Raw genomic sequence first — 26,355 nt, 5'->3', positions numbered from 1 at the left:
TCTGCCTGCCACTGCTCACCCGCAGGAAAAAAAAAGGTTCTTATCATGTGACTGTAAAGTGCCCTTGAAACATGGTAAGATCCCAAATGATTGCGCAACGCAAAACAAGGCGAGCCCAAATGAAAAGTGGACGGCTGTTTTTATTGACAGTACAATTGCCAACAGAACAAATACAAAATACATAAAACATCCACAAAATATTACAAAATAAATAAAAATGGCCTTTTTTTCTCTTTACAAAATAACTAACCAGACAACAAGGAGGATTAGAAACAAACAGAAACGTACAAGTACCGCGTATTCACTTCAAATGTTTTGCTTTATCCCAACAAAAAAAAAGATGGGAATGTAAAGTGAAACATTGAGACCAAAATATAGAGACACAAATACAGGTAACATCCCACTTACGACCAGCTCGACTTACGACCATGACCTCCAGACCCCATTTTAAAAAAATTTAATTATACGCCTGGCAGCGCAACGCGCTAGCAGGCCGGCAACGTCTCCGACAATTTTGGCCAGCCAGCCAGCATCTCACTCACACAGCAATCGACCGTGTGATGGCACCAAAGTTTGCGAGTCATTTCGCCTCCGAGTCTCTATTCAACATTTTGAATGGATTTCAACTTACGACCATTTTGATTTACGACGGTTTGGTCGGAATGGAACTCGGCCGCAAGTCGGATGTTACCTGTACATGTAACATCCGACTTACGACCACCCGTACTTACGACCGTGACCTCCAGGCCCTATTTTTAAATTTTATCCTAGTCCTGGCACCGCAACGCACTACCAGTACGACAATTTTGGCCAGACAGCATCTCCCTCGCATAGCAATCGACCATGTGATGGCACCAGAGTTTGCCAGTTATTTAGCCTCCGAGTCTCTCGTCAACATTTTGAATTGATTTCAACTTACGACCATTTTGACTTACGAGGGTTAGGTTAAAACGGAACTCGGTCGTAAGTCGGATGTTACCTGTATATGCATTTGCTTTTTTTCCTGCATGACATCACAGCGAAAAACCACTCTGATCTCTACGCTTCTTGATGTAACTAGTGACTTTATATGATGAGAAGCAATTGAGGAAGTAGTTTAAAACATTCAAGTGGATCCGCGTGGAGAAAAACTGCTACGGGATCTTTGTCCACCCACCCCCCCGAACACAACAAGCTACATTTTGACACAATAGGAAGCCACGCGATACAAACACGAAAAGAGGGACGGAACTGAAGACTTCTTTTGACACAAATGAACGGAAAAATGCTTACAAAACAACACTGGTATTCAAATATGAAACAAGTTAACCCCTTCTCCCCCAATTGAAATGCAAGTAGAAAACATCCAATTGCATAGCAAACACTTTTAGTGGTGCTACATGGGCCAAATCAAGATAAGGCGGCGAGAACAAAAGTGAAAAAAATTGCGCGTTAGTGGTTATTTCATCATCCATCAATTGAAAAGTGAAAGGAGCGAAACGTCCGAGACCTTCAAAGAAGTACAGATGACGGCTCAAGAAACCTTCAGCGAAAAAAAATGCGGAAGTAGAAAGCATTTGATTGCGTGTCAAACTGCACGGGTTGAGTTGTGAAAGAACGGGAGCGTTTCCTATACAAAGTTTCAATGTGGCGTTAAGGCTGCGGCCATTTTCAAGTGCAAAAACAAAGTGGGGAAATAGGGATTAAAAGTTTCCAGGGGAGACCAACTTTTACAAAAACTTCATTTGAGCTTCCAATGTCGGTTTTTTTTTCCTTAAAAAAATTCGCTTGTGAAGAAGGAACATCACAGCGCTGATTTTTGTCTCACTTTTGGACAAGGGCCTCCTTACCGTTGGGCCGCAAGCGGCAGAAAGGCAACGTGCCGGACGGCGGGAGGATCTCGGCCGGCGGCTCGTTGGCTGACAGCTGGCGGGGTCCCGCGTCGGCGGAGGGCGGCGGTGCGGCTTTGGCGCCCCCGGTGGGTGAAACGACGCCGGCCGCCGCCGCCTCCAGCGCCCCGACGGGGTCCAACATCAGATCGATCACTGGGACACACGGGCACAGATAGGCGCAGAATGAGCGGGAGCTAGTTGGCGACCATTCGCGGGACACAACGCGGGGGACGGACAGATGGACGGACGCCCTGGACCATTTGTGCCGTTTTTCATGATTTCATTGACATATTTGGCAACTTGTTTTCTTGAATATTGTATTTTCCGTCCGGCGTATAAGGCAGCCTCTCCTGCAGCAGCTGATAATGCCACACATTTGGAAAATTGGAAAAAATCTTATATTTGCAAAACCTTTTTTCATTTATTGAAGGTGCAACTTATACTCCGGTGCGCATTATGTATGGAAAAAAGTTTGAAAAGACATCATTCATTGGGGGCGTATAATAATAATCATCATCATCATCATCATAACAATACATTTCATTGATTAGCACTTTTCTAAACTCTCAAGGTCACTTTACAGTCACAGGATCAGCCCGGAAGTAACTCAATTAGATAGAAAGCTAGCTAGCCAGCCTAGTAAGTATCCAACAGATAGCTAGCCTGCTACACAGCTAATAGATAGCCAGCTAGACAACCAGCCAGTCAGCTAATAGATAGCTAGCTAGATAGCTACATAGCTAATATACAGCTAGCGAGATAGCCAGCCAGCCAGGCAAGAGATAAATAGATAGCTAGCCAGATAGCAGTGTCTGAAACTCATGACAAAAAGTTAGCGGACACCTGGGCAGACAACTCTGAAAAGTTGCCGGCTCGGCCATAAAGTTGCCTGCCCAATTTTTCACAACTTGAAACCCAATAAGACGACTAATCGTAAAAAAACAACATTGTTGCAAAGTATAAAGGTTTTTTAAAATTAACGAAGTACCTACCACAAATGCTTCCTTGCCTAATTTATGGTAAATATTCATTGCTGAAGATTTTGCTCCAGTTGTCGTTTGTCGTCATGGTGCACAATGGAATGTTAGCGTTGTGTTGTCTGCTAAAACCCACGTGACTCCTCTTTCTAAGCGCCTTTCAAAACTTTCAAGTACACTTTTCAGCCAGGGTGTATGCAAATTGCCAAACAAACGTTCGTTTGGCAATTTGCATACGCGGCACTGGCAACCAATCAGAATCAGAAGCCTGAGAGTTTTGAAAGGCGCTGACAAAGAGGAGTCCGCCAATAAATTAAAACAAACGTTTGAAAACAATAGCTTTTTTTTTCTCGAAGATGTTGTCGGCCATCCGGGCGGGCCAAGACGTTTTGAAAGTTGTAGCCCGACGTAAAAGCTGTACGCCACCGGGCAGACACTATTTCAAACACTGAAGATAGGCATATAGCTAATAACTAGACAGCTAGCCAGTCAGCTAATATATAGCCAACAGATAGCTAGCTACATAGACAATACATAGCTAGTGAGATATCCAGCCAGCTAATAGAAAGCTAGCAATATAGCAAATAGCTAGCCAGCTAGATTTAATATACACGGGAAAATACGGTCCTATTTGCATCCTTCATCTGTTTGTGTATTTTTGGTTTCAACTTGGATCAGGTGCGCCTTTGATGCCGATGTCAAAATGAAGTCAAAACAATTTGTTTCCCTTCATTGTCGGTGAGCCTTATAAAACAATATTGGGCACAAACTACTACAGCACAGGTGTCAAAGTCAAAGCCCGCGGGCCAAATCCGGCCCGCCACATCATTTTTTTCGGCCCGCGAAAGCAAATCAAACTTGTTAAATTCCACGATGATTGCTAAAATCTGAGCCAAAATGTCATATTTTTCGATGTCAACCACGATAAAAGTCATTATTCTTGACTTCAGATTTGAAAATGAGCTATTCATTAATTTGCTGTGTGCTCTATATGTAATATTTGAAGGGATGTAAACATTCTAATGGCTTCCCCAAATTCATAACGGCCCTCGAGAGGAAACCATAACTACAATGTGGCCCGCGGCAAAAAATGACTTTGACACCCCTGTACTAGAGGGAGGGGGAAACCAAACCCCCCAAACCCTCGCACTGGCTGGCGTCCGATCCCGGCGGGAGCCCGCGAGCGCCGTCTTTACCTTCAAGCTGCTTCTCGACCCTTCGAAGCTCAATCAGGACGGAGGAGATCTCCTGCACAAAGCACAAAACGGCATCCGTCCATCAACTCAAACCGTCCCCCCAGACCGAAACACCCGGCCGGCCGGGATGCTCAAGTACATTGCCGGAGGCCTTCAAAAGTGGCGCGTGGTTCTCAGCTTTCAGTTTGCGTTCGATGTCCTCCCAGTTCCTGTCCTGGTCCTTCAACAAGAGCCTGCACAGCAACAAGAGGATCAGGACCAAATGGTACCGACTGGGTGGAAGGAAAACACGGATGGGGACACGGACCGAATTTTTCCTGCCGTTTTGTCGGTGGACTGCCTGATCTTGGTGGTCAGCTGAGCCAGTGAGTGGAGCAGAAGGCTGTCCAAAACCGCCTGCAAGGACGGACAAAGCGTCAAGTCAACCGCACGGGGGCGCCAAGGTCGGACCGGTTTCTCACGCACCTCCTCTCGGTTCCACGTACGCCTCCTGAGCGCCCGAGGTTCATGGCTGGAGGGGGGACGGGGGCGGGGCTCCGCCGGTTTGCCATTGATCTGTGGCGTGTCGGCGCCGTCGATGACCGGAGGGTTCTTGCGGTATTTCAGCCTCTCGTCAAAAACGCGATCCACCAGCTGACCGTGTCCACAAAGAGCAGATGAAAACCACCAAAGGTGACGGACAAAAACAAATTCCACCCCAAAAAAAAATCCTGACCTGTCTCATGCTGTCCTGCAAGTCGTGCGGCGCCTCTTGGCGGCCGTCGGCGGCCGAACCCGGCGTGGTGGCGGCCGTGCTGGGCGGCGTGTCGGAAGAGCTGACCGTGTCAATCTTGCCGGCCACGTCGTGGATCTCGCGCGCCAGGGTGGCCAAATCCTTGGCCAGGTCCTGGCTGATCCTGCGCACACATGGGAACAACCTGTTAAGCAGCAGACCAGCTCGTTTAGAACAGCGGCGACGACATGCGGCGGCAGCTTACGAGTGGGGCTGAACCATTCGACAAACTCAAGCAAGCAAGGGAACCAGCTACTAATGAAGTTTCTAGTATGTCTGCCTGCATCTGTTGCAATATCACAAATTCCAAGATGTACAACCCAGAGCTCCTTGAGACACTTTATGCAAAAAGCTATCCATTCCATCAAGGCCTCAACGACCATCACAAAGGTCAATAAAACGACTTTATTATACGGTACAGTTTATTTCTTTCATTATAATACCATAGCACATTTATTTTTCATAAAATAACGTATATTGTGTGTAGTTTTAAGGCTTATTTAGTTGAAAATTATGTTATATGGGGACCTGGGAACGGATTATTCTCATTTAAATGGTTTCCTTTGGGAAATTGATATTTGGAATACACACTTTTCGCCTTACACACACTTTCTTGGAACCAATTAAGTTTGTGAGCTTAGGTATCACTGTACTGTATATATCATCAAGAGATGGAGGACACTGATTTGCTGTGACGACCCCCTTGTAGGGAAAAGCCGAAAAGAAGAAGAGGCAACTACATGAATGACCATCACAAAGGTCAATAAAACCACTTGATTCTACATTACAGTATATTTCTTTCATTACAATACAATATCACATTCATTATACATAAAATAAGGTCTATTTTGTTTTATGGGGACCTGGAAATGGATTATTCTAATTTTAATGGTTTCCTATGGGAAATTGATATTTGGAATACACACTTTTCGCCTGACACGCACTTTCTAGTAACCAATTAAGTTCGTGAGCTGATGTATCACTGTAAAGTCCCCCAAGAATGCGATCATGTTACATGTTAGCCTGCCCGATAGTCCAGCACAGGGGCTGTATTATTATAATTATTATGGTTATTATTATTAAAATCGGAAGGGCGGGGGGAATGGGGGGGGATTTATGGTTCAGCCCAACTCATTGGTCGAAAACAAACAATCCCTACCTGGCTATTTCCTCGCTGTGCGCCGTCCAGTCTCGGATGTACTCGTCTTGCTCCTTCATGCGGTGCTTCAGCACCGTCGGCAGCGCGCCGGGGCCCGTCGCCGAGCCTGGAGAGGCGGCGGCGGGGGTGGGCCGGGTGCCACGGGCCGGCGCGGCGTGATGCGGGCGCGCGTGGGGGTGCGCCGCTCCTCCGGGCTTCCAAGGGTTGCGGCCGCAGCTCGACTCTTCCTCCGAGGTGGACGCGTACTCGGGTGGCAGGCGTCTCCAGCGGTTGCTGCTGGACACTGCGAAGACAGAAGAGGTGACGGACGCTTTCAGCCTCAACTCCTTTTTGAACTGCCGCACAGGTGTCAAAGTCGAGGCCCCGTGGCCAAATGTGGCCAGACACCTCATTTGATTCGGCCTGCAAAAGCAAATCCAGCATGTCAAGTGCCATGATGATCTACAGATCGAGCTAGCTAATGACCGAGCAAGCTAGTTACATTAACGACCGAGCTAGCTAGTGACCGAGCTAGCTAGTGACAGTAACGACCGAGCTATCGACCAAGCTAGCTAGCAACCGAGCTAGCCACCGAGCAAGCTAGCAACTGAGCTAGCTAGTGACGGAGCTAGCTAATTACATTAACGAGTAATGACCGAGTTAGCTAGTGACCAAGCTAGCTAGTTACAGTAATGACAGAGCTAGCTAGTTACAGTAACGACCGAGCTAGCAACCAAGCTAGCTAGCTAGTGACCGATCTAGCTAGAGTAATGACCCAGCTAGCTAGCAACCGAGCTAGCTAGCTAGAGTAATGACCCAGCTAGCTAGCAACCGAGCTAGCTAGTTACAGTAATGACTGAGCTAGCGACCGAGCGAGCTAGCAACCGAGCTAGCTAGCGACCAAGCTAGCTAGTTACAGTAACGACCGACCTAGTGACCAAGCTAGCTATTTACAGTAACGACCGAGCTAGCTAGCGACCAAGCTAGCTAGGTCCAATAACGACCGAGCTAGCGAGGCGCACTTGCCGATGACAAACGCAAGTCCAAAAATTTCAAATTCTCGTATGTAAACCACAATGACAATTATTTTTGACTTTCAATTTGAAAACAAGTTATTCATTCATTTGTTGTAATAATAATATTAATAAAACATTTACTTTCTAAGCGCCTTTCAAAACTCTCAAGGACACTTTATAGGACAACCGATGTCTCCGGACAAGTTATGTCCATAATTTGTAAAATGGCTTCAAATGACTTCTACTGGGCGTATTTTACAAAGATTTCACCGCATATAGCTATATTTTACGTTTTAAGACTCGCGCTGAACATTCAGGAACTCTTGTTTTTGAGTTGGTGACGAGTCCTCACGTGACGTCAGAAAAGGACCGCCTCCTGACCGTAAAAAAGATGCATTGTAGCGTCTTTCCATCACGTCAATGTATTTTGCTGTACTGTTTTTTCAGAAGCTGTACTGTTTTTCAGAGGGAGTCCAAGCTCCATGGAAGGAATGTATCAGCCTGTGGAAACATTCCTCACAGCTCGGTGGCCATTTTCTCGCCTCTTTTTGGGTGAGACATTCCCCCCACCCGTTTGCCTTAAAATGACACGGAATAAATTCTTTAATCAATTGCAAACATGTATGCTTTCCTCTTCAGAACTATTTGAATCATATTCATAACTGGATGTGTAATAACAAAGCATATTCTCCGAATCTGAAGCCATTGTTTTGATTCTCCAGCAATGCAAGAGGTCTTGGCGTGACGTCACGAACTGGGGGCGGGACTTTCTGAAAATGCCCAATTCGCAGCTCAATTTTTGGCAGATTTTGGACACTAAGTCATTTTTATTGGTGTTTTGCATTTGACTAAAAATATCATACTGCGTGTTTTGGGTATTTTAGATGCTATAAAACATTTTTTTGCGCTCCAGTTGTCATACGCGGAAGTGATGAAACACTGTAATGGCTTCTCCAAATCGCGAACGTCCTCACCGGTGGGCGAGCAGTAGCCGGTGGCGGCGGTCTTGCCTCGGGCCTCGTTCAGCTTGGACACGCTGTTGGCCCTCAACCTGGGGGCCAACCTGCTCTCGGCGGGGGCGGCCGATCGCAGGCCCAGACGTAGCGCCGTCTCGGCCGAGAGGCGGGGTGAGGGGGCGGAGCCTCGCCTGGCCGCCGCCGCGCACTCCGAGTCGCTGCGCGCCGAGACGGAGCCCGCCCGGTGGCGGCGCGGCTGCGCCAGCAGGTCCAGACGCGACGGACCCCCCCGGGGGGCCGACGGCGGCCTGGAGGTGGAGCTGGTGGTGGAGACCTCGGACACCACCGACGCCCGGTCGGCGTCGGCCGCGTCCGTGTCCGATGTGTCCCCCAGTCGGGCCCGACGGAGGAGGGAGGCCCGGGTGGGGCGCGGTTTGGGCAGCGCCGCCGGTTTGCTGGTGGCGGTGCGGAGGTTGCGGCCGGCGGCGGCGGCGTTCCTGCCTTCGTATCCGGAGAGCGTCTCCTGGTCGGAGGACAGGATGTCGGACACGGGAAAGGAAGACGTCCGCTCATCATCGGTGAGATCCAGCGACGAAGAAGGCGGCTGAGGGCCAGGAGCCGTTCGGTTTTTGGCCTTCTTCTCCAAGCGGTCGCGTGCGCCGACGTCGCTCTTTTCCCGCTGCGCGCCGCCGGGCGAGCGGCGCTTGTGCTTCGCCTCGGGCAAGATGCCATCCGTGGCGGGGCGGGGGCCGTCACCAGAGACCCGACCCGGCTTGTTCTGGTCCCGCAGTTTGGCCTCCAGGAAGGCCATGACGGCTTCGGTGTCCTTGAGGAGGGTGGCGGTGTCCATGCTGCCCACCGAGTCGCTGCGGCCGCGGGCGGCGCCGCCGCCGATGCGTGGGATGAGCTCGGGGGGGACGCCGGCGCTGGGTTTTTCCACGGTGAAGCTGCCTTGGCGCACCAGGACCTTCTCGGACGCCTCCTCTCGCTCCTCCTTCCTTTTCTCAGGGCCCCCCCGGCGCTCGGATGTCCGCGTGGGGGAGGGGGCGGCTCTGGGCTGGCCCTTGCCCTTGAGAGGCGGGGGCGGCGACTCCCCGTCGCCCTTGTTGTCCTTCTCGGGGGGTTCCGTGTCCTGCTTTTCGCCAATCTCGGTCCGCGGCGTCTTTGACTTGGCGATGCCGCGGGAGTCGTCCGTGGGGAGGGCGGGGAGGGTCCTGCGCTTGCGCTCAGTCAGACAAGACGAGGATTCGCCGGACGGGAGGGCCTCGCATCCTGAAAAGGGGCCAAAGCGGTTCAAATTCAGTCATAACAACAACAACAACAATAATAATAATCATAATAATAATCCATTTCATTTCTAAGCACCTTTCAAAACTCTCAAGGTCACTTTACAGTCACAGGATCAGTTTTTTCTCTGTGGGCGAGCAGTGGCAGCCACATGCGCCAGCGTTCACTCAATCCCAAATAACTCAAATAGATAGAAAGTTAGCTAGCTAGCTAATAGATAACTAATAGCTAGCCAGATAGCAAGCGAGGTAGATAGCTAATAGATAGTAACACGAGCCAACGTTCACTCAACCCGGAATAACTCAAAGAGATGGAAAGTTCACTAAAGTTAGTTAGCGAGCTAACTAATAGTTAATTAATAGATAGCTAGCTAGATAGCTAATATATAGCAAATATATAACTAGCTAGGTAGATAGCTAATAGATATCAACACGAGCTAGCGTTCAGTCAACCTTGAAGAACTCAAATAGATAGAAAGTTAGCTAGCTAGCTAATAGATAACTAATAGCAACACGAGATAGTAACACGAACCAACGTTCACTCAACCCGGAATAACTCAAAGAGATAGAAAGTTCACTAAAGTTAGTTAGCTAGCTAACTAATACAGTAAAGTCTCGTTATATCGATATTCAAGGGAGTCCGAAAAAATATCGATATAACCGGGACTATCGATATATCCAACCCTGTTTGCATGTCATTTTCTCCGTGCGTGCATAGAAATAGTATCGATATAACCGGGACTATCGATATATCCGATATCGATATAACGAGACTTTACTGTAGTTAATTAATAGATAGCTAATATATAGCAAACATATAGCAAGCTAGGTAGAAAGCTAATAGATAGTAACACGAGCCAGCGTTCACTCAACCCGGAATAACCCAAATAGATAGAAAGTTCACTTAAGTTAGTTAGCTAATTAACTAATAGATAATTCAAAAATAGCTAGCTAAATAGCTAATAGATCGCAAATCTATAGCTAGCTAGGTAGATAGCAACACGAGCTAGCGTTCACTCAACCTCAAATAACTCAAATAGATAGAAAGTTAGCTAGCTAATAGATAACTAATAGCTAGCTAGATAGCTAATACATAGCAAATATATAGCTCACGAGGTAGATAGCAAATATATAGCCAGCTAGGTAGATAGCTAATAGTGACAGAAGGGGGGCGGCGGGTACCAGAAACAAATCCCTAATCCAAACCATCAAATTTCAGTCCCAACAGCCCTCCCTCCTTCCACGCGCCGAGACGGAGCCCGCCCGGTGGCGGCGCGGCTGCGCCAGCAGGTCCAGACGCGACGGACCCCCCCGGGGGGCCGACGGCGGCCTGGAGGTGGAGCTGGTGGTGGAGACCTCGGACACCACCGACGCCCGGTCGGCGTCGGCCGCGTCCGTGTCCGATGTGTCCCCCAGTCGGGCCCGACGGAGGAGGGAGGCCCGGGTGGGGCGCGGTTTGGGCAGCGCCGCCGGTTTGCTGGTGGCGGTGCGGAGGTTGCGGCCGGCGGCGGCGGCGTTCCTGCCTTCGTATCCGGAGAGCGTCTCCTGGTCGGAGGACAGGATGTCGGACACGGGAAAGGAAGACGTCCGCTCATCATCGGTGAGATCCAGCGACGAAGAAGGCGGCTGAGGGCCAGGAGCCGTTCGGTTTTTGGCCTTCTTCTCCAAGCGGTCGCGTGCGCCGACGTCGCTCTTTTCCCGCTGCGCGCCGCCGGGCGAGCGGCGCTTGTGCTTCGCCTCGGGCAAGATGCCATCCGTGGCGGGGCGGGGGCCGTCACCAGAGACCCGACCCGGCTTGTTCTGGTCCCGCAGTTTGGCCTCCAGGAAGGCCATGACGGCTTCGGTGTCCTTGAGGAGGGTGGCGGTGTCCATGCTGCCCACCGAGTCGCTGCGGCCGCGGGCGGCGCCGCCGCCGATGCGTGGGATGAGCTCGGGGGGGACGCCGGCGCTGGGTTTTTCCACGGTGAAGCTGCCTTGGCGCACCAGGACCTTCTCGGACGCCTCCTCTCGCTCCTCCTTCCTTTTCTCAGGGCCCCCCCGGCGCTCGGATGTCCGCGTGGGGGAGGGGGCGGCTCTGGGCTGGCCCTTGCCCTTGAGAGGCGGGGGCGGCGACTCCCCGTCGCCCTTGTTGTCCTTCTCGGGGGGTTCCGTGTCCTGCTTTTCGCCAATCTCGGTCCGCGGCGTCTTTGACTTGGCGATGCCGCGGGAGTCGTCCGTGGGGAGGGCGGGGAGGGTCCTGCGCTTGCGCTCAGTCAGACAAGACGAGGATTCGCCGGACGGGAGGGCCTCGCATCCTGAAAAGGGGCCAAAGCGGTTCAAATTCAGTCATAACAACAACAACAACAATAATAATAATCATAATAATAATCCATTTCATTTCTAAGCACCTTTCAAAACTCTCAAGGTCACTTTACAGTCACAGGATCAGTTTTTTCTCTGTGGGCGAGCAGTGGCAGCCACATGCGCCAGCGTTCACTCAATCCCAAATAACTCAAATAGATAGAAAGTTAGCTAGCTAGCTAATAGATAACTAATAGCTAGCCAGATAGCAAGCGAGGTAGATAGCTAATAGATAGTAACACGAGCCAACGTTCACTCAACCCGGAATAACTCAAAGAGATGGAAAGTTCACTAAAGTTAGTTAGCGAGCTAACTAATAGTTAATTAATAGATAGCTAGCTAGATAGCTAATATATAGCAAATATATAACTAGCTAGGTAGATAGCTAATAGATATCAACACGCCGGCGTACCTCTTTGTTTGTCCAAGAAGGCGGCGGTCTCGGCACCGGAACCTTCCGGATCGGTCCGGGTATGCTTGGCGGCCATATTGGCCCACTGGGAGACCCGGTTGGAGTCCTTCAACAGACAAGAGGGAGACTCAAGTGGAGATGCGAAAGGTCAAGGTTAGCTCAGAGTCAGGAAGTGTGGCGGACGTGTCATCGAGGCCCGCCCCCCCCATGACAAAATGGCTGTACGGCCAAACATTGTGCTGCATGCTGGCCTTTCATCCTTTATCCTCAATGCAACTGTCTGTCTGCCCAGCGTTAGCGGGATCTAGGTCACGAGGAGTCTCCCCCCCCCCCAAAAACTGACCCTGTGACTGTAAAGTGACCTTGAGAGTTTTGCAAGGTGCTTAGAAATGAAATGTATTATTATTATTATTATTATTATTATTATTATTATTATTATTGTTATTATTATTATTATAAGCGTCCGTGATCACGCATCAAAGCAAGTGATGCCCCCTCCCCTTGTCTATCCCCTTACCTTGTCTATCATGCGGCGGGCCTCCTCCTCCCCCCGCTGGTTGGCGTTTTCCAGCTCGATGGTGTAGGTGCCGTTATCGCTGTGGTCGTCCCCCCCTTCCCCGGGGCTGCCGGGGCTTCCGGCGGCGTGGCCCCCGGCGGCTGGGCCGCGTCCCCCGCTGGGGTCCTCCGCCCTCTGTTTGAGGAGCACGCGGGCCGCCGTGGGTGCCCCCGCGGCCACCGTCGCCGAGATCGGGGCCGGGACTTTTCCTGCGGCAAACCAAAACAATCAGAAAGTCCAGAAAGGTTGCTTTCACAATGGCCGAAAGCACCAACCTGAGTCGGAGGTGGAAATGCTGAACACTTTGGGCTGGGAGGGGGGCTGCGGGCAAAGCCCTCCGCAAGCGGCGCTCTGGGAAAAGGAATAAGAGCGGCGCTTGCGGGGGTTCTCCTCGTCGTAGAGCTCGATCATGAAGGCCGTGCGGCCCCCGCCTGCCCGGGACCCCCCTGCCACGCTGTCGCCGGGGGCTCCCGTCTGGCCGCGCGCCGCCTTCAGACGCTCCTCCAGCGCCTGGCGCCGGCCGCCCCAGCGCAGGCCCCTCCCGGGCCCGTTCTCGGAGTCGCTCTGGGTGCCATCTTGGTGTTTGCTGCCTGTCAAGTCACACCGGAAATGTCAGCGCCACACGCTAACGCCCCTCGATGCCCCCGTACCCTGAAAACCTTAATAATAATACATTTCAAAACTCTCAAGGTCACTTTATAGTCACAGGATAAGTTTTTTTCTGGGAATGAGCAGCGGCAGCCACACGCGCCAGCGTTCACTCAACCAGGAAGTACCCACATTCTTGGGTCCTTACCTCCTCTCCACTCTGGCTCTTCTTTGCTTTTTCTCTGCCGCCCCCTTGGGGATGTTCTTGCTTCTGCTGCAGTCCAAACACCTGCAAACACAAGCGAAATGTTAGTCGTTGCCTTAGATTCTTGAAATACAATAGTTGGTATGTATTCATTTACAAGCTAGCTATTTGGCTATCTAGCTAGCTACCTAGCTATCGATCTATTTTCTATCTATTAGCTTGCCAGCTGGCTATATATTATCCATCTAGCTAGCTATTAGCTATCCATCTGGCTAGCTACCTAGATAGTTAGCTATTAGCTATATATCAGCTAGCTTTCTATCTATTTGAGTTACTTCCGAGTTGAGTGAACGCTGGCGCATGTGGCCGCTGCTGCTCACCTATTCTCGAAATAGAAGAGTTAGTATGTATTTGTATGCATTCATTTACAATCTTTTTTAGCACACCAATCACTTTATTGTTAGCATTTTATTTATCTGGCTATCTATTAGCTGGCATGGTGGCTGTGTATTAGCTGTGTAGCTGGCTATGTAGCTAGCTATCTGTTGGCTATCTATTAGCTGTCTATCTAGCTTTCTATCTATATGAGTTACTTCAGAGTTGAGTGAACGCTGGCGCGTGTGGCTGCCGCTGCTCACCCACAGAAAAACTGACCCTGTGACTGTAAAGTGACCTTGAGAGTTTTGCAAGGTGCTTAGAAATGAAATGTATTATTATTATTATTATTATTATTATTATTATTATTATTATTGTTATTATTATTATTATAAGCGTCCGTGATCACGCATCAAAGCAAGTGATGCCCCCTCCCCTTGTCTATCCCCTTACCTTGTCTATCATGCGGCGGGCCTCCTCCTCCCCCCGCTGGTTGGCGTTTTCCAGCTCGATGGTGTAGGTGCCGTTATCGCTGTGGTCGTCCCCCCCTTCCCCGGGGCTGCCGGGGCTTCCGGCGGCGTGGCCCCCGGCGGCTGGGCCGCGTCCCCCGCTGGGGTCCTCCGCCCTCTGTTTGAGGAGCACGCGGGCCGCCGTGGGTGCCCCCGCGGCCACCGTCGCCGAGATCGGGGCCGGGACTTTTCCTGCGGCAAACCAAAACAATCAGAAAGTCCAGAAAGGTTGCTTTCACAATGGCCGAAAGCACCAACCTGAGTCGGAGGTGGAAATGCTGAACACTTTGGGCTGGGAGGGGGGCTGCGGGCAAAGCCCTCCGCAAGCGGCGCTCTGGGAAAAGGAATAAGAGCGGCGCTTGCGGGGGTTCTCCTCGTCGTAGAGCTCGATCATGAAGGCCGTGCGGCCCCCGCCTGCCCGGGACCCCCCTGCCACGCTGTCGCCGGGGGCTCCCGTCTGGCCGCGCGCCGCCTTCAGACGCTCCTCCAGCGCCTGGCGCCGGCCGCCCCAGCGCAGGCCCCTCCCGGGCCCGTTCTCGGAGTCGCTCTGGGTGCCATCTTGGTGTTTGCTGCCTGTCAAGTCACACCGGAAATGTCAGCGCCACACGCTAACGCCCCTCGATGCCCCCGTACCCTGAAAACCTTAATAATAATACATTTCAAAACTCTCAAGGTCACTTTATAGTCACAGGATAAGTTTTTTTCTGGGAATGAGCAGCGGCAGCCACACGCGCCAGCGTTCACTCAACCAGGAAGTACCTCAAATAGACAGAGAGCGAGCTAGCTCGCCAATCGATAGCCAACAGATACCTAGCTAGCTAGCCAGCCAGATAGCTCATAGATAGCAAATATCTAACAAATGATAATAATAATAACAATTTCTACTTCTTTCCTTTCCTCTTCCTTTTATAACCTTGACACCTTGTCAGCTTTCGGTGTCAAACGGCAAGAAAAATGACACATCTGCTCACCCACAGAAAAAAACACTTGGCTATCCATTAGCTGGCATGCTTGCTATCTATTAGCTGTGTAGCTGTCTAGCTATCTCGCTTGCGATCTGTTGGCTATCTACTAGCTGGCTAGCTAGCTTTCTATCTATTTGAGTTACTTTGGGGTTGAGTGAACGCTGGCGCATGTGGCTGCTGCTGCTCTCCTACAGAAAAACTGATCCTGTGACTGTAAAGTAACCTTGAGAGGTTTGAAAGGCGCTTACCATGAAATGGATTATTATTATTATTATTATTATAAAGTCGTGAGTGCGGAGACGCGGGCGGCGCTTGCCACCATTTTGGTGCTTCTGGCGGCATTGGGGGGCTCACCTTTCAGCCTCTTGAGATGAACGGGCACGTCGCTCTTGTTACTCTTGCTGTCGTCCTCGGTGGACTCGGCGCGGATCAGGGCGGGGTCGTTGTGCGCCAGCCAATCGGCCACCTTGCTCTCCGACGCCATCATGGCCGCCTGCAAGGCGCTCAGGTCCCCGTCTCCCCCGCCGCCCCTCTTGGCGCGGGGGCCGTGCTGGCCGGGCGTCACCTTGGAGACGTGGTCTTTGATGGTGACCCTCCCGGGGGAGGCGCTGTCAAACTCGATGGTGAAGGAGGCGTGGCCTGTAACTGTCGGGCACAGGCGCTTTGCGTTGGCGAGCCACCACCCCCTTATTTGTCCCGATTGGGCACGCCGGCGTCTCACCTGAGCCGCCGCGAGAGCCGCCGCCCTCCGTGTCCTTGGTGGGAATCTCGTGGATACCATTGGCGACAAGCCGTTGATTTTCCTTGGCGCCGATTTCGCCGTGGGTTGGCCGACGGCCGTCCTCTTTGCCATCTGCGGTCGTGCAAAAAAGATGGCAGCCAGTTGAAGCGTCGGCGACACCACCAAGCAAAGAAAACACTGCTGGCTTCGCAACGGCTCCATTTTGTCAGAAAACGATGGGGGGGGGGGGGTGACGTGGACTCTATAATGTGAGCGAAGATCACGCATTCAACCGCAAAACGGGAGGGACAAAAACGTTTTTTTTCTGCAGGTGAGCAGCGGCAGCCAGATGTGCCAGCGTTCACTCAACCCGGAAATGTACACCACTAACTCAAATATAAAATGATTATGGCAAAAATAGTTCCGAACAATTAACTACTGCTGTACTGATGAGATCAGAGAGTAATTGAGTCATTAATAGTAACCCCACTTTCTAAGCCGGCAGACAATATTGGCAAATATTTGATGACTATGCAAACACAAATTAGCATTGCAGATAGTTCTGAACAATTAACTAGTGCCGTACTGATGATGAGATCAGAGAGTAATTGAGAGGTTAGTAGTAAACCCACTTTCTAGGAAGGGCAAAAATTAGATGACAATGAAAACACAAAATAGCATCGCTAAGATAATAATAATAATAATACATTTCATTTATAAGCGCCTTTCAAAACTCTCATGGTCACTTTACAGTCACAGGAGAAGCTTTTCTGAGGGTGAGTAGCGGCAGCCACACGCGCCAGCGTTCACTCAGCTCAGTTTTACTTTTTTTTCCCCTCAAATTTAATTGTTGTCACCAATTAGTTGGCTTTATTTTGGCTGCTCCAATTTTGTAAAATCTATAGATAGTTCCGAACAATAAACTAGTGCTGTACTGATGAGATCAGAGAGTAATTGAGAGTTTTGTAGTAACCCCACTTTCTAGGCAGGGCAAGTTGGTCTTATCCTGTGCCTGTAAAGTGCCCTTGAGAGTTTTGAAAGGCGCTTATAAATAAATAAATACAACGCGTTGTTGTTATTATTATTATTATTATTACAAAAAAAATCCACTTCTCATTTAGCGCTTTTTTGTTTTTTTTTTGGCGGGGCAAAGCGTGTCTTTGCCCCGCCCCTTTTCTGGAATATGGCGGATAACCAATCATTTGCATACGCAAGCCTATAATGAATCCTAAACGCTTTTAGCTCGCAGTGACAGACGACGTGAGCCACACTCACCGACTTGGACGGCAGACGTGGCTGATCCCATTTTGCCGCGCGCTAGCCCCCAAACGCCAGCAGAAATATGCAAATTGCCGATGCAAAAGCCATCCGGCAGTCGAGGATGCCGGCATAAGTCTCCATCCAGATGTAGCAGGAGATTTGAGGCCGCCCCCCCACCCCTCTCAAAACCAGGCTGGCCAAATTGATTTGCTATGGCTAAGCTCCTCGGCCACTGGCGCGATCCTTAATCCCGCACGTTAGCGGCTACGTGGTAACCGCTAATGCCCCCCCCCCTCGGACGGCCATCGCGAGCCAGTTCTGTAAAACAAATCCCCCCCTTTGTGCGCACTTGAGCGTACACCGCCGTTGCGCACACAAATGCATCATCTGTTTGGACACAAAGGGGGGTGTCACCATGCATCGACTGCAGATGTGTAATGTGATGTAACGCATCTAAAACAGTACACAACAACTATCATATTTTCCGGTGTATAAGGCGCACCCCCAATGAATGGTGTATTGTCAAACTTTTTCCATATACAGTGAGATCTCAACTTACAAACACCTCAACTTACAAACTTTTCGTCTTACAAACGTCAAATTTCCGAAAATTAAACCTTATAATAAGCACTACAGTAAAGTCTCGTTATATCGATATCGGTTATATCGATAGTACCGCTTATTACGATACTATTTCTATGAACGCAGGGGGAAAATTACATGCGCGCAGGTTCGGATATATCGATAGTCCGGTTATATCTATATTTTTTCGGACTCCCGAGACTATCGATATAACGAGACTTTAGTGTATTTTCATAATACACACCCACCACGGCTGGCGGAGTGATCTTCGGCGGAAGCACACGACCGAAGCGCACCAGAGGTTAAGTTACCAACAGTCCATATGGAAGGTGACTCTCCTTCCATAAGCCATCAACGACCATCAAAAAGGTAAATAAAACTTTATTTTACAGCACAGTTTATTTCTTTAATTACAGTCCTCTCTTTCCAAACAGCAATTCCCTTTGACCTTCGACCTCCAACGCCATTCCATCAAGCTATCAATGACCATCACAAATGTAAATAAAGTGACTTTATGATACAATGCAGTGTATTTCTTTCAATACAATACAATAGCACATTTATTATACATAGAATAAGGTATCTTGTGTGTCGTTTTAAGGCTTATTTAGTTGAAAAGTATATTTTATGGAAACCTGGGAACGGATTATTCCCATTTCAATGGTTTCCTATGGGATTTTTTTTTTTAAGATACACACTTTTCGCCTTACACACTCAGTCTGGGAACCAATTAAGTTCGTAAGTTGAGGTCTCACTGTATAAGCACTGTCTGAAACTCATGACAAAAAATTAGCGGACACCGGGGCAGACAACTCTGAAAAGTTGCCTGCCCGGACATAAAGTTGCCTGCCCCATTTTTCACAACTTGAAACACAATAAGACGACTAATCGCAAAAAACAAAAACATTGTTGCGAAGTATAAATGATTTTTTTTAATTAAGGAAGTACCTACCACAAATACTCCCTTAATTAATTTATGGTAAATATCCCCTGCTGAAGATTTTGCTCCAGTTGTCGTTTGTCGTCATGGTGCACAATGCATTGTTTGCGTTGCGTAGTCTGCTAAAAGCCACGTGACTCCTCTTTCTAAGCGCCTTTCAAAACTTTCAAGTAGACTTTACAATCACGGTATAGTCTGAAGCACGAAAAAGGTTTTCCAAGTATAACATATAAATATAGAAAAGTTTTTACTTCTTTCTTTCCTTTCCTCTTCCTTTCATAATTTTGCTGCTGTGTTACGAGTAGAGTGACCGCTGGCTCGAATGGCTGCCACTGCTCACCCGCACAAGAAAATCCAGTGACTGTAAAGTGTCCTTGAGAGTTTTGATGGGCGCTTATATTTACTTCCTGTTAGCTGTCTATTAGCTATCTGGCTGGCTATCTACCTGGCTATCTATTTACTGTCTATTAGCTATCTAGCTGGCTACCTAGCTAGCTATCTATTCGCTATCTAGCTAGCTAGCTGGCTATCTATTTGCGATCTATTCGCTATCTATTAGCTAGCTAGCCAACTTTCTATTTGAGTTACATCCGGGTTGAGAGTACACTGGCGTGTGTGGCTGCCACTGCTCACACACAGAAAAACCTTATCCTGTGACTGTAAAGTCAAATTGAGAGTTTTGAAAGGCGCTTATAAATTAAATGTATTATTATTATTTATAATAATAATTATTAGGTGGCACTTTCACGACTGCTTTGAGATTGAACATTGGAGCCATGGAGGGGCGGGCACTCGTCCTACCTGTGTGCGGTTGCTTCTTTTTGTTTGGCTGCTGCTGCTGCGTGATGGAGTCGTCGTCGTCCGCGTCCCCGTAGCCCCACCACGCCGGCTGGCCGTACAGGGGGGTCCCGCGAGGCAGCGCGGCGACATCTCCTGGGGAAAGACCCAACGTGGAATGTGCAAACACGTTTTTGTTGTGCTCGATTCTCCTAAGCTGCCACTTAATTGATATCCGGTCTCAAAGCCTTTTGCAAAATGTTTACCAAAAAATGCTTTCTTACACCGCCACCCACGCAAGAAAAGCCCATTTGACTCTTGACTTACTTTTTTTTACTACTCAGTTTTTATGTATCTACCTATCCAGCTGTCTTTCTCGCTGTCAATCTGGCTAGCTATCTATTAGCTACAGTATCTGGCTAGCTATCTATTTAAGAGCTATCTGGCTGGCCGGCTAGCTATCTAGCTGGCTATCCATTAGCTATCTGGCTGGCTGGCTAGTGATCTATTAGCTATCTGGCTTGCTGGCTAGCGATCTATTAGCTATCTGGCTTGCTGGCTAGCTATCTATTAGCTATCTGGCTGGTTGGCTAGCTATCTGGCTGGCTGACTAGCTATTTATTAGCTACCTGGCTAGCTATCTATTAGATATATGGCTACCTAGATAGCTATCTATTAGCTATCTGGCTACCTGGCTAGTTATCTTTTAGCTATCTGGCTACCTGGCTAGCTATCTATTAGCTATCTGGCTTGCTGGCTAGATATCTATTAGCTATCTGGCGGGCTGGCTAGCTATCTATTAGGTATCTGGCTGGCAGGCAAGCTATCTATTAGCTATCTGGCTGGCTATCCATTAGCTATCTGGCTGGCTGGCTAGCGCTCTATTAGCTATCTGGCTTGCTGGCTAGCTATCTATTAGCTATCTGTCTGGTTGGCTAGCTATTTATTAGCTACATGGCTAGCTATCTATTAGATATATGGCTACCTAGATAGCTATCTATTAGCTATCTGGCTACCTGGCTAGTTATCTTTTAGCTATCTGGATACCTGGCTAGCTATCTATTAGCTATCTGGCTTGCTGGCTAGCTATCTATTAGGCTACCTGGCTAGCTATCTATTAGGTATCTGGCTGGCAGGCAAGCTATCTATCCATCCATTAGCTATCTGGCTGGCTGGCTAGCGCTCTATTAGCTATCTGGCTTGCTGGCTAGCTATCTATTAGCTATCTGTCTGGTTGGCTAGCTATTTATTAGCTACATGGCTACCTATCTATTAGATATATGGCTACCTAGATAGCTATCTATTAGCTATCTGGCTACCTGGCTAGTTATCTTTTAGCTATCTGGCTACCTGGCTAGCTATCTATTAGCTATTTGACTGGCTGGCTAGGTATTTATTATCCAACAGCTAGCTCGCTGGCTGTGTGGCTGGCTGGCTAAGTTTCTTGGATAAGAAGCGAAACGTCCGACACCTTCAAATTACAGAAGACGGCTGAAGAAACCTTTTCATCAATATTAATTATTATTATTATTATTGAGTAATGGACCCCCCCAACGAAGTGTGAAAGGAGGCTCGTCATTTTGCCCCCGTCCCAAGGTTCTCTCTCATGCTCACCTGCAACCTTTTCTTCCACTTTCTGAGCGTCGGCAGTTTTGGGTGGGGGGGAGAGGCCATCTGGCTTTGGGGGGCCGCCGCCGTATCCGCCGGGAGAATTTTGCGCCTTTGATGGAGTCTTACCGGGGGGCTTGCCTGCGCCGGTTTCGCCTTTGGACGGCTTCTTGCTCAGCTGGAGGCCACTGGTGAACTTTTCATGCTGCAAAGGGGAAGACGGGTCACGGGGCGAAGGCCGGGAGGCCGGGGGGGGGGGCTCACCTCCAGGGCCTCCTCGGGCACGGTCAGCTGGCCTTTCTCCACCGTGAACCAGTTGGTATGTGAGGGAGCTCAGTTAAGGAAGCAAGCCGACGGCGCGCGTTTCCACGGTGACCGGTGAAATAAGCAACTGCATCAAGGCAGTTGAAGGATATCGTAGCCGAACCGCAGTTTGTCCTCCATCTTGAGGGTGATGTACATCTGCTCTTGAATGCGCACGTCGTTGACGAAGGTCTGCAGGGGGGGGGAAGCACTTTATTTTTAGCTATTTGGAAATAACATGTGACTTGAAGAAACTTAGGAATTACTGTTATTAGACTGTTCAAATGTTGACGATGAACATTTGTGATAACCTCATAAAATAGCTACATTGTTTGCTATTTTTGGTAGCTTCGGAGCCGTCCAATCTTTCTTGATGAAAAGTCCGTCTTGAAAATGGCTTTAACTTATTGCTATCTAGCTGGCTACCTAGCTAGCTATCTATTAGCTGTCTAGCTGGTTATCTAGGTGGCTATATATTAGCTATCGAGCTAGCTATTAACTATCTATCTGGCTAATTGGATTGGATGTACCTTTATTCGTCTCGCAGTGGAGACATTTACATTTCACAGCAGCAGTTTTGAAAGGAAGAGGAAAGGAAAGAAAGAAGTAGAAAAACAAAAATACAGGACAGTCTGGAAAGGCAGCCACTCTTGCGGCGCCATGTTGAAGTCAGAAGAACACAAAAAAAACTAAATAACAAATTATATGACCACACAAAGACACAGAGAGTCATTCATTCTTCAGAACTCGCTGTACCCTCTTTGTGACATGAAGCAGTTCCAGATGAAAGAGGAGAGGATCAAAGCATCCTTTTCAGCAGTGGATCAATGACATCATGGTGGAATGTGAACGTCTATTACAAGCTAAACGTTGAAAGCAAACGCGCAGCTGTAGCATCCATTGACGAAAGAGGTCTTATCTCATCTCCCGTACCGCTTATTCCTCATTAGGGTCGCGGGGGTGTTTTTGGAATGTGGGAGGAAACCGGGGGACCCAGAGAAAACCCACACAGGCCGGGGGAGAACCTGCAAACTCCACACAGGGAGGCCGGACCGGGACGCGAACCGGCGACCTCTGCACTGTGAAGCTGATGTGCTAACCACTTGACTACTGGGCTGCTATGATGATGATGTCTGGCTGGCTAGCAAACTAGCTATTAGCTATCCATTACCTTTCTATCTATTTGAGTTAATCCGGGTTGAGTGAACACTGGCGCGTGTGACTGCCACTGGTCACCCACACAAAAAAACTTATTCTGTGACTGTAAAGTGACCTTGAGAATTTTGAAAGGCGCTTAGAAATTAAACGTATTATTATTAGTATTATTATTATCACTTGCTAGTTATTTGCTATCTATTAGCTCTGGCTGGCAAGTGAGCTATCTGGCTGGCTACGTATTTGTTGACTATCGATTTGCTAGCTAGCTAGCTTTCTATAGCTATTTTAGTTACTTCTGGGTTGAGCTCGCTAGCTATCTATCTAGCTATCTATTAGATATCCTTATGCTGTGACTGTAAAGTGACCTTGAGAGTTTTGAAAGGCGCTTAGAAATGAAATGAATTATTATTATTATTACTACTACTACGAGTCAGGCATCGGAGGGAGAACCAAACACGCCCCCTCCTCGTGAATTGGCACTTTGCCGCCATCTTGTGGCATCAACTTGGCGGGACGGCAAAGTGCGTGTGAACCTAATTGATAGCTCACCCCTCCGCAAAGCGACTCTGGAATGTTCCGTTGCTCACCCCGTTCAGGCTGCCCAGGTCCTTGACCTTGTGCTGGTCTGAGCCGGCCTCGTAGTTGATGACTGCGTGCTGCTTGTCCACACTGCGCGACTAGCAAGGACAAAGAAAAGATCAGAATCAGAATCTTTATTGCCAAGTATTTAGAACACATAAGGAATTTATCTCCGGTAGAATACGCTGCACTAGTATCATCAGAAGAAAAATGGAGGCACTATACACTTCTAATTGGGTTACTGTTTAGACTTAATGGCGACGGGGGAAGAGGCTGTTTAAATGTCTTCTGGATTTGGTGCGCATGGATCGGTAGCGCCTGCCTGAGAGGAGTAGCTGGAAAAGGTGGTGGGCAGGGTGCGGAGGGTCCAGTCGGATTTTCCGTGCCCATGTGTCTCGGTTCTTGCATGGTGCACGTCATCCAGAGTGGGAAATCAGAATCAGAATAATCTTTATTGCCAAGTATGTAGAACACACAAGGAATTTATCTCCGGTAGAACATGCTGCACTAGTAGAAGAAAAATGGAGGCACTATACACTTCTAATTGGGTTACTGTTTAGAGACTTAATGGCGACGGGGGGGAAGAAGCTGTTTCAATGTCCGCTGGATTTGGTGCGCATGGATTGGGAGTCGTTGGAAAAGGTGGTGGGCCTGGTACAGAGGGTCCAGTAGGATTTTCCGTGCCCTTGTTTTTCGATTCTTGCAGTGTGCAAGTCCTCGAGAGTGGCTTGGGCGGTGCCAATGATTTTTTTTTCCCCGCCGTCCTAACTGTCTGTTGAAGTCGAATTTTGTCCATTTTTGTGGAGGCTCCGAACCAAACCGTGATGGAAGAACACAGGACGGCAGCCGTGTAGAAATGTCATAACACCTCCTGTGGCAGACCATGTTTCTTTAGCATCTCAGGAAGTACCGTATTTATTCGGGTATAACGCGCAAAAGTTTCCCTCTAAAAAAAGAACTCAAAGTTTGGGTGTGCGTTATACTTCCGGGTTGAGTGAACGCTGGCGCGTGTGACTGCCGCTGCTCCCCCACAGAAAAACCTATCCTGTGATTTTAAAGTGACTTTGAGAGTTTTGAAAGGCGCCTATAAATGAACTGTATTATTATAAACGAGGCCTGGGAAAAAAAAAATCGCATCTGTATTTAATACTTTATCTCTTCCAGGAGAGGGCAGCATTTTCATGGCTATTCTCGCCCTTAGGATTCTCGGAAAGTCCCTGATCACTCGCATTCCTTTTTTTTTATTGTTCATGACCATTTCTTTAGCGACGCTTCATTTTCTTTCCTCGCCTCTCCCACACTCAAACGTGAGTTCAGCATTGCTGTTTTGCACAATTACAGTGATACCTCAGCTTACGAATTTAATTGGTTCCCAGAAAGTGTGTGCAAGGAGAAAAGTGTGTCTTCCAAATATTAATTTCCCATAGGAAACCAGTAAAAATGAGAATCATCCGTTTCCAGGACATACGTTTCCACTAAATAAGCCTCATATAATGTATACATATACACTATTTTATGTATAGTAAATGTGCGGTTTTATTGTGATGAAAGAAATAAACTGTACGGTATAATCAAGTCGTTTTATTGACCTTGCTGGTGGTCGTTGATGTAGTTGCCTCTCGATATATACAGTACAGTGATACCTCAGCTCACAAACTTAATTGGAAAGTGTGTGTAAGGCAAAATGTTCGTCTCTCAAACATTAATTTCCCATAGGAAACCATTAAAATTAGAATGATGCGTTCCCAGGTCCCCATAAAACATAATTTTTAACTAAATATGCCTTAAAGGACAACCGACGTCACTTTTTTGTTTTTTAACTGACACCAGAAAAACGTTTTATAGCATCTAAAATAGCCAAAACACACAGTATGATATTTTTAGTCAAATGCAAAACACCAATAAAAATGACTTAAAGTGTTTAAAATCTGCAAAAAAATTGAGCTGCAAATTGGGCATTTTCAGAAAGTCCCGCCCGCAGTTCGTGACGTCACGCCAAGATGTCTTGCATTGCTAGTGAATCAAAACAATGGCTTCAGATTCGGCGAATATGCTTTCTTGTTACACATCCAGTGATGAATATGATTCAAATAGTTCTGAAGAGGAAAGCATACATCTTTGCAATCGATGAAAGAATTTATTTGTGCCATTTTGAGGCAACATTTGGGGAAAATCTCTCACCCAAAAAAAGATGCACAAAATGGCGACCTCCTGTGGCCACCTCAGTTTCCACAGGCTGATAAATTCCTTATATGGCGCCTGGAAGCCCGCTTCTGGCCTTCTGGCGGCTTTTGGGTGCAACACAAGGTCCCCAGACCAAAGAAGTACAGCAAAATACATTGACGTGATGGAAGGACCGCTACAATGCATCTTTTTTACAGTAAAGGGCGGTCCTTTAGTGACGTCACGTACGGACTCGTCACCAACTCAAAAACAAGACTTCCTGAATATTCAGCGCGAGTCTTAAAACGTAAAATATATGCGGTGGAATCTTTGTAAAATACGCTCAGTAGAAGTCATTTGAGGCCATTTTACAAATTATGGACAAAACTTGTCCGAAGACGTCGGTTGTCCTTTAAAACTACACACAATATACCTTATTCTATGTATAATAAATGTGCTATTGTATTGTAATGAAAGAAATATACTGCACTGTATAATCAAGTGGATTGTGATGGTCGTTGATGTAGTGTCTTCTTGATGATATATACAGTACAGTGATACCTCAGCTCACAAACTTAATTGGTTCCAAGAAAGTGTGTGTAAGCCGAAAAGTGTGGATTCCAAACATTAATTTCCCATTGGAAACCATTAAAAATGAGAATAATCCGTTTCCAGGTCCCCATAAAACACAAGTTTCTAATAATGAGCCTTAAAACGACACAAAATATATAATGTAATGTAATATATACGTAATTTTATGTATAATAAATGTGCTATTGTATTGTGATTAAAGAAATAAACTGTACTGTATAAAAAAGTCGTTTTATTTACCTCTGTGATGGTGGTTGTGTGCCTCTTTGGCTTAACACTAACTAGCCTGTGGTGGGGTCTTTTTCGGTCCCAAAAAAGCAAAAGTATCCACTTGATAACAAACCACGTATACACTGAGTGTACTCAAAGAAAGTGGGTGTGGAAAAGTAGTCCGTCAGCCACAATGGCGCTGTTCGGCCGTGAGGTTTGGTGTATTCTTCCGCCGAAAACTAGTCCGCCGGCCATCGTGGCCCTCCGTGTGTTTCCCGAAAAGTAGTTCGTATGCCAAGAT

At 48.1% G+C, this 26,355-nt stretch overlaps 2 protein-coding genes across 2 annotated transcripts in view; both read right to left on the bottom strand.

Moving 5' to 3' along the window:
• Window positions 1-120: 120 nt before the first annotated feature.
• Window positions 121-26,355, bottom strand: part of LOC148888900 (centrosomal protein of 170 kDa-like) — a 34,016-nt gene continuing 7,781 nt past the window's right edge. Inside the window, 23 exon segments of the mRNA XM_089012596.1 lie at window positions 121-2,024; window positions 4,045-4,096; window positions 4,184-4,277; window positions 4,352-4,440; window positions 4,510-4,677; window positions 4,760-4,940; window positions 5,976-6,258; window positions 7,945-9,198; window positions 10,395-10,407; window positions 10,461-11,506; window positions 11,965-12,070; window positions 13,317-13,397; window positions 14,142-14,389; window positions 14,456-14,541; window positions 14,543-14,606; window positions 14,609-14,770; window positions 15,517-15,807; window positions 15,884-16,015; window positions 19,467-19,598; window positions 21,057-21,255; window positions 21,315-21,373; window positions 21,467-21,545; window positions 23,099-23,188. Of these exon segments, the coding sequence (XP_088868722.1) occupies window positions 1,804-2,024; window positions 4,045-4,096; window positions 4,184-4,277; window positions 4,352-4,440; window positions 4,510-4,677; window positions 4,760-4,940; window positions 5,976-6,258; window positions 7,945-9,198; window positions 10,395-10,407; window positions 10,461-11,506; window positions 11,965-12,070; window positions 13,317-13,397; window positions 14,142-14,389; window positions 14,456-14,541; window positions 14,543-14,606; window positions 14,609-14,770; window positions 15,517-15,807; window positions 15,884-16,015; window positions 19,467-19,598; window positions 21,057-21,255; window positions 21,315-21,373; window positions 21,467-21,545; window positions 23,099-23,188 (5,130 nt within the window). The 3' untranslated portion in view covers window positions 121-1,803.
• LOC148888901 (centrosomal protein of 170 kDa protein B-like) lies at window positions 12,470-13,302 on the bottom strand. Its single transcript, XM_089011745.1, has 3 exons — window positions 13,287-13,302; window positions 12,796-13,110; window positions 12,470-12,729 (listed from the first exon to the last, which is right to left on the bottom strand). Exons 1-3 carry the CDS (start codon window positions 13,300-13,302, stop codon window positions 12,470-12,472), a joined length of 591 nt encoding a protein of 196 aa, XP_088867871.1.

This window comes from Hippocampus bargibanti, linkage group LG13 (genome assembly GCF_051943395.1).
Source record: "Hippocampus bargibanti isolate YZ-2025 linkage group LG13, ASM5194339v1, whole genome shotgun sequence".
Taxonomy (NCBI): Eukaryota; Metazoa; Chordata; class Actinopteri; order Syngnathiformes; family Syngnathidae; genus Hippocampus; species Hippocampus bargibanti.
This window is presented reverse-complemented; position numbering and strand designations above follow the sequence as displayed.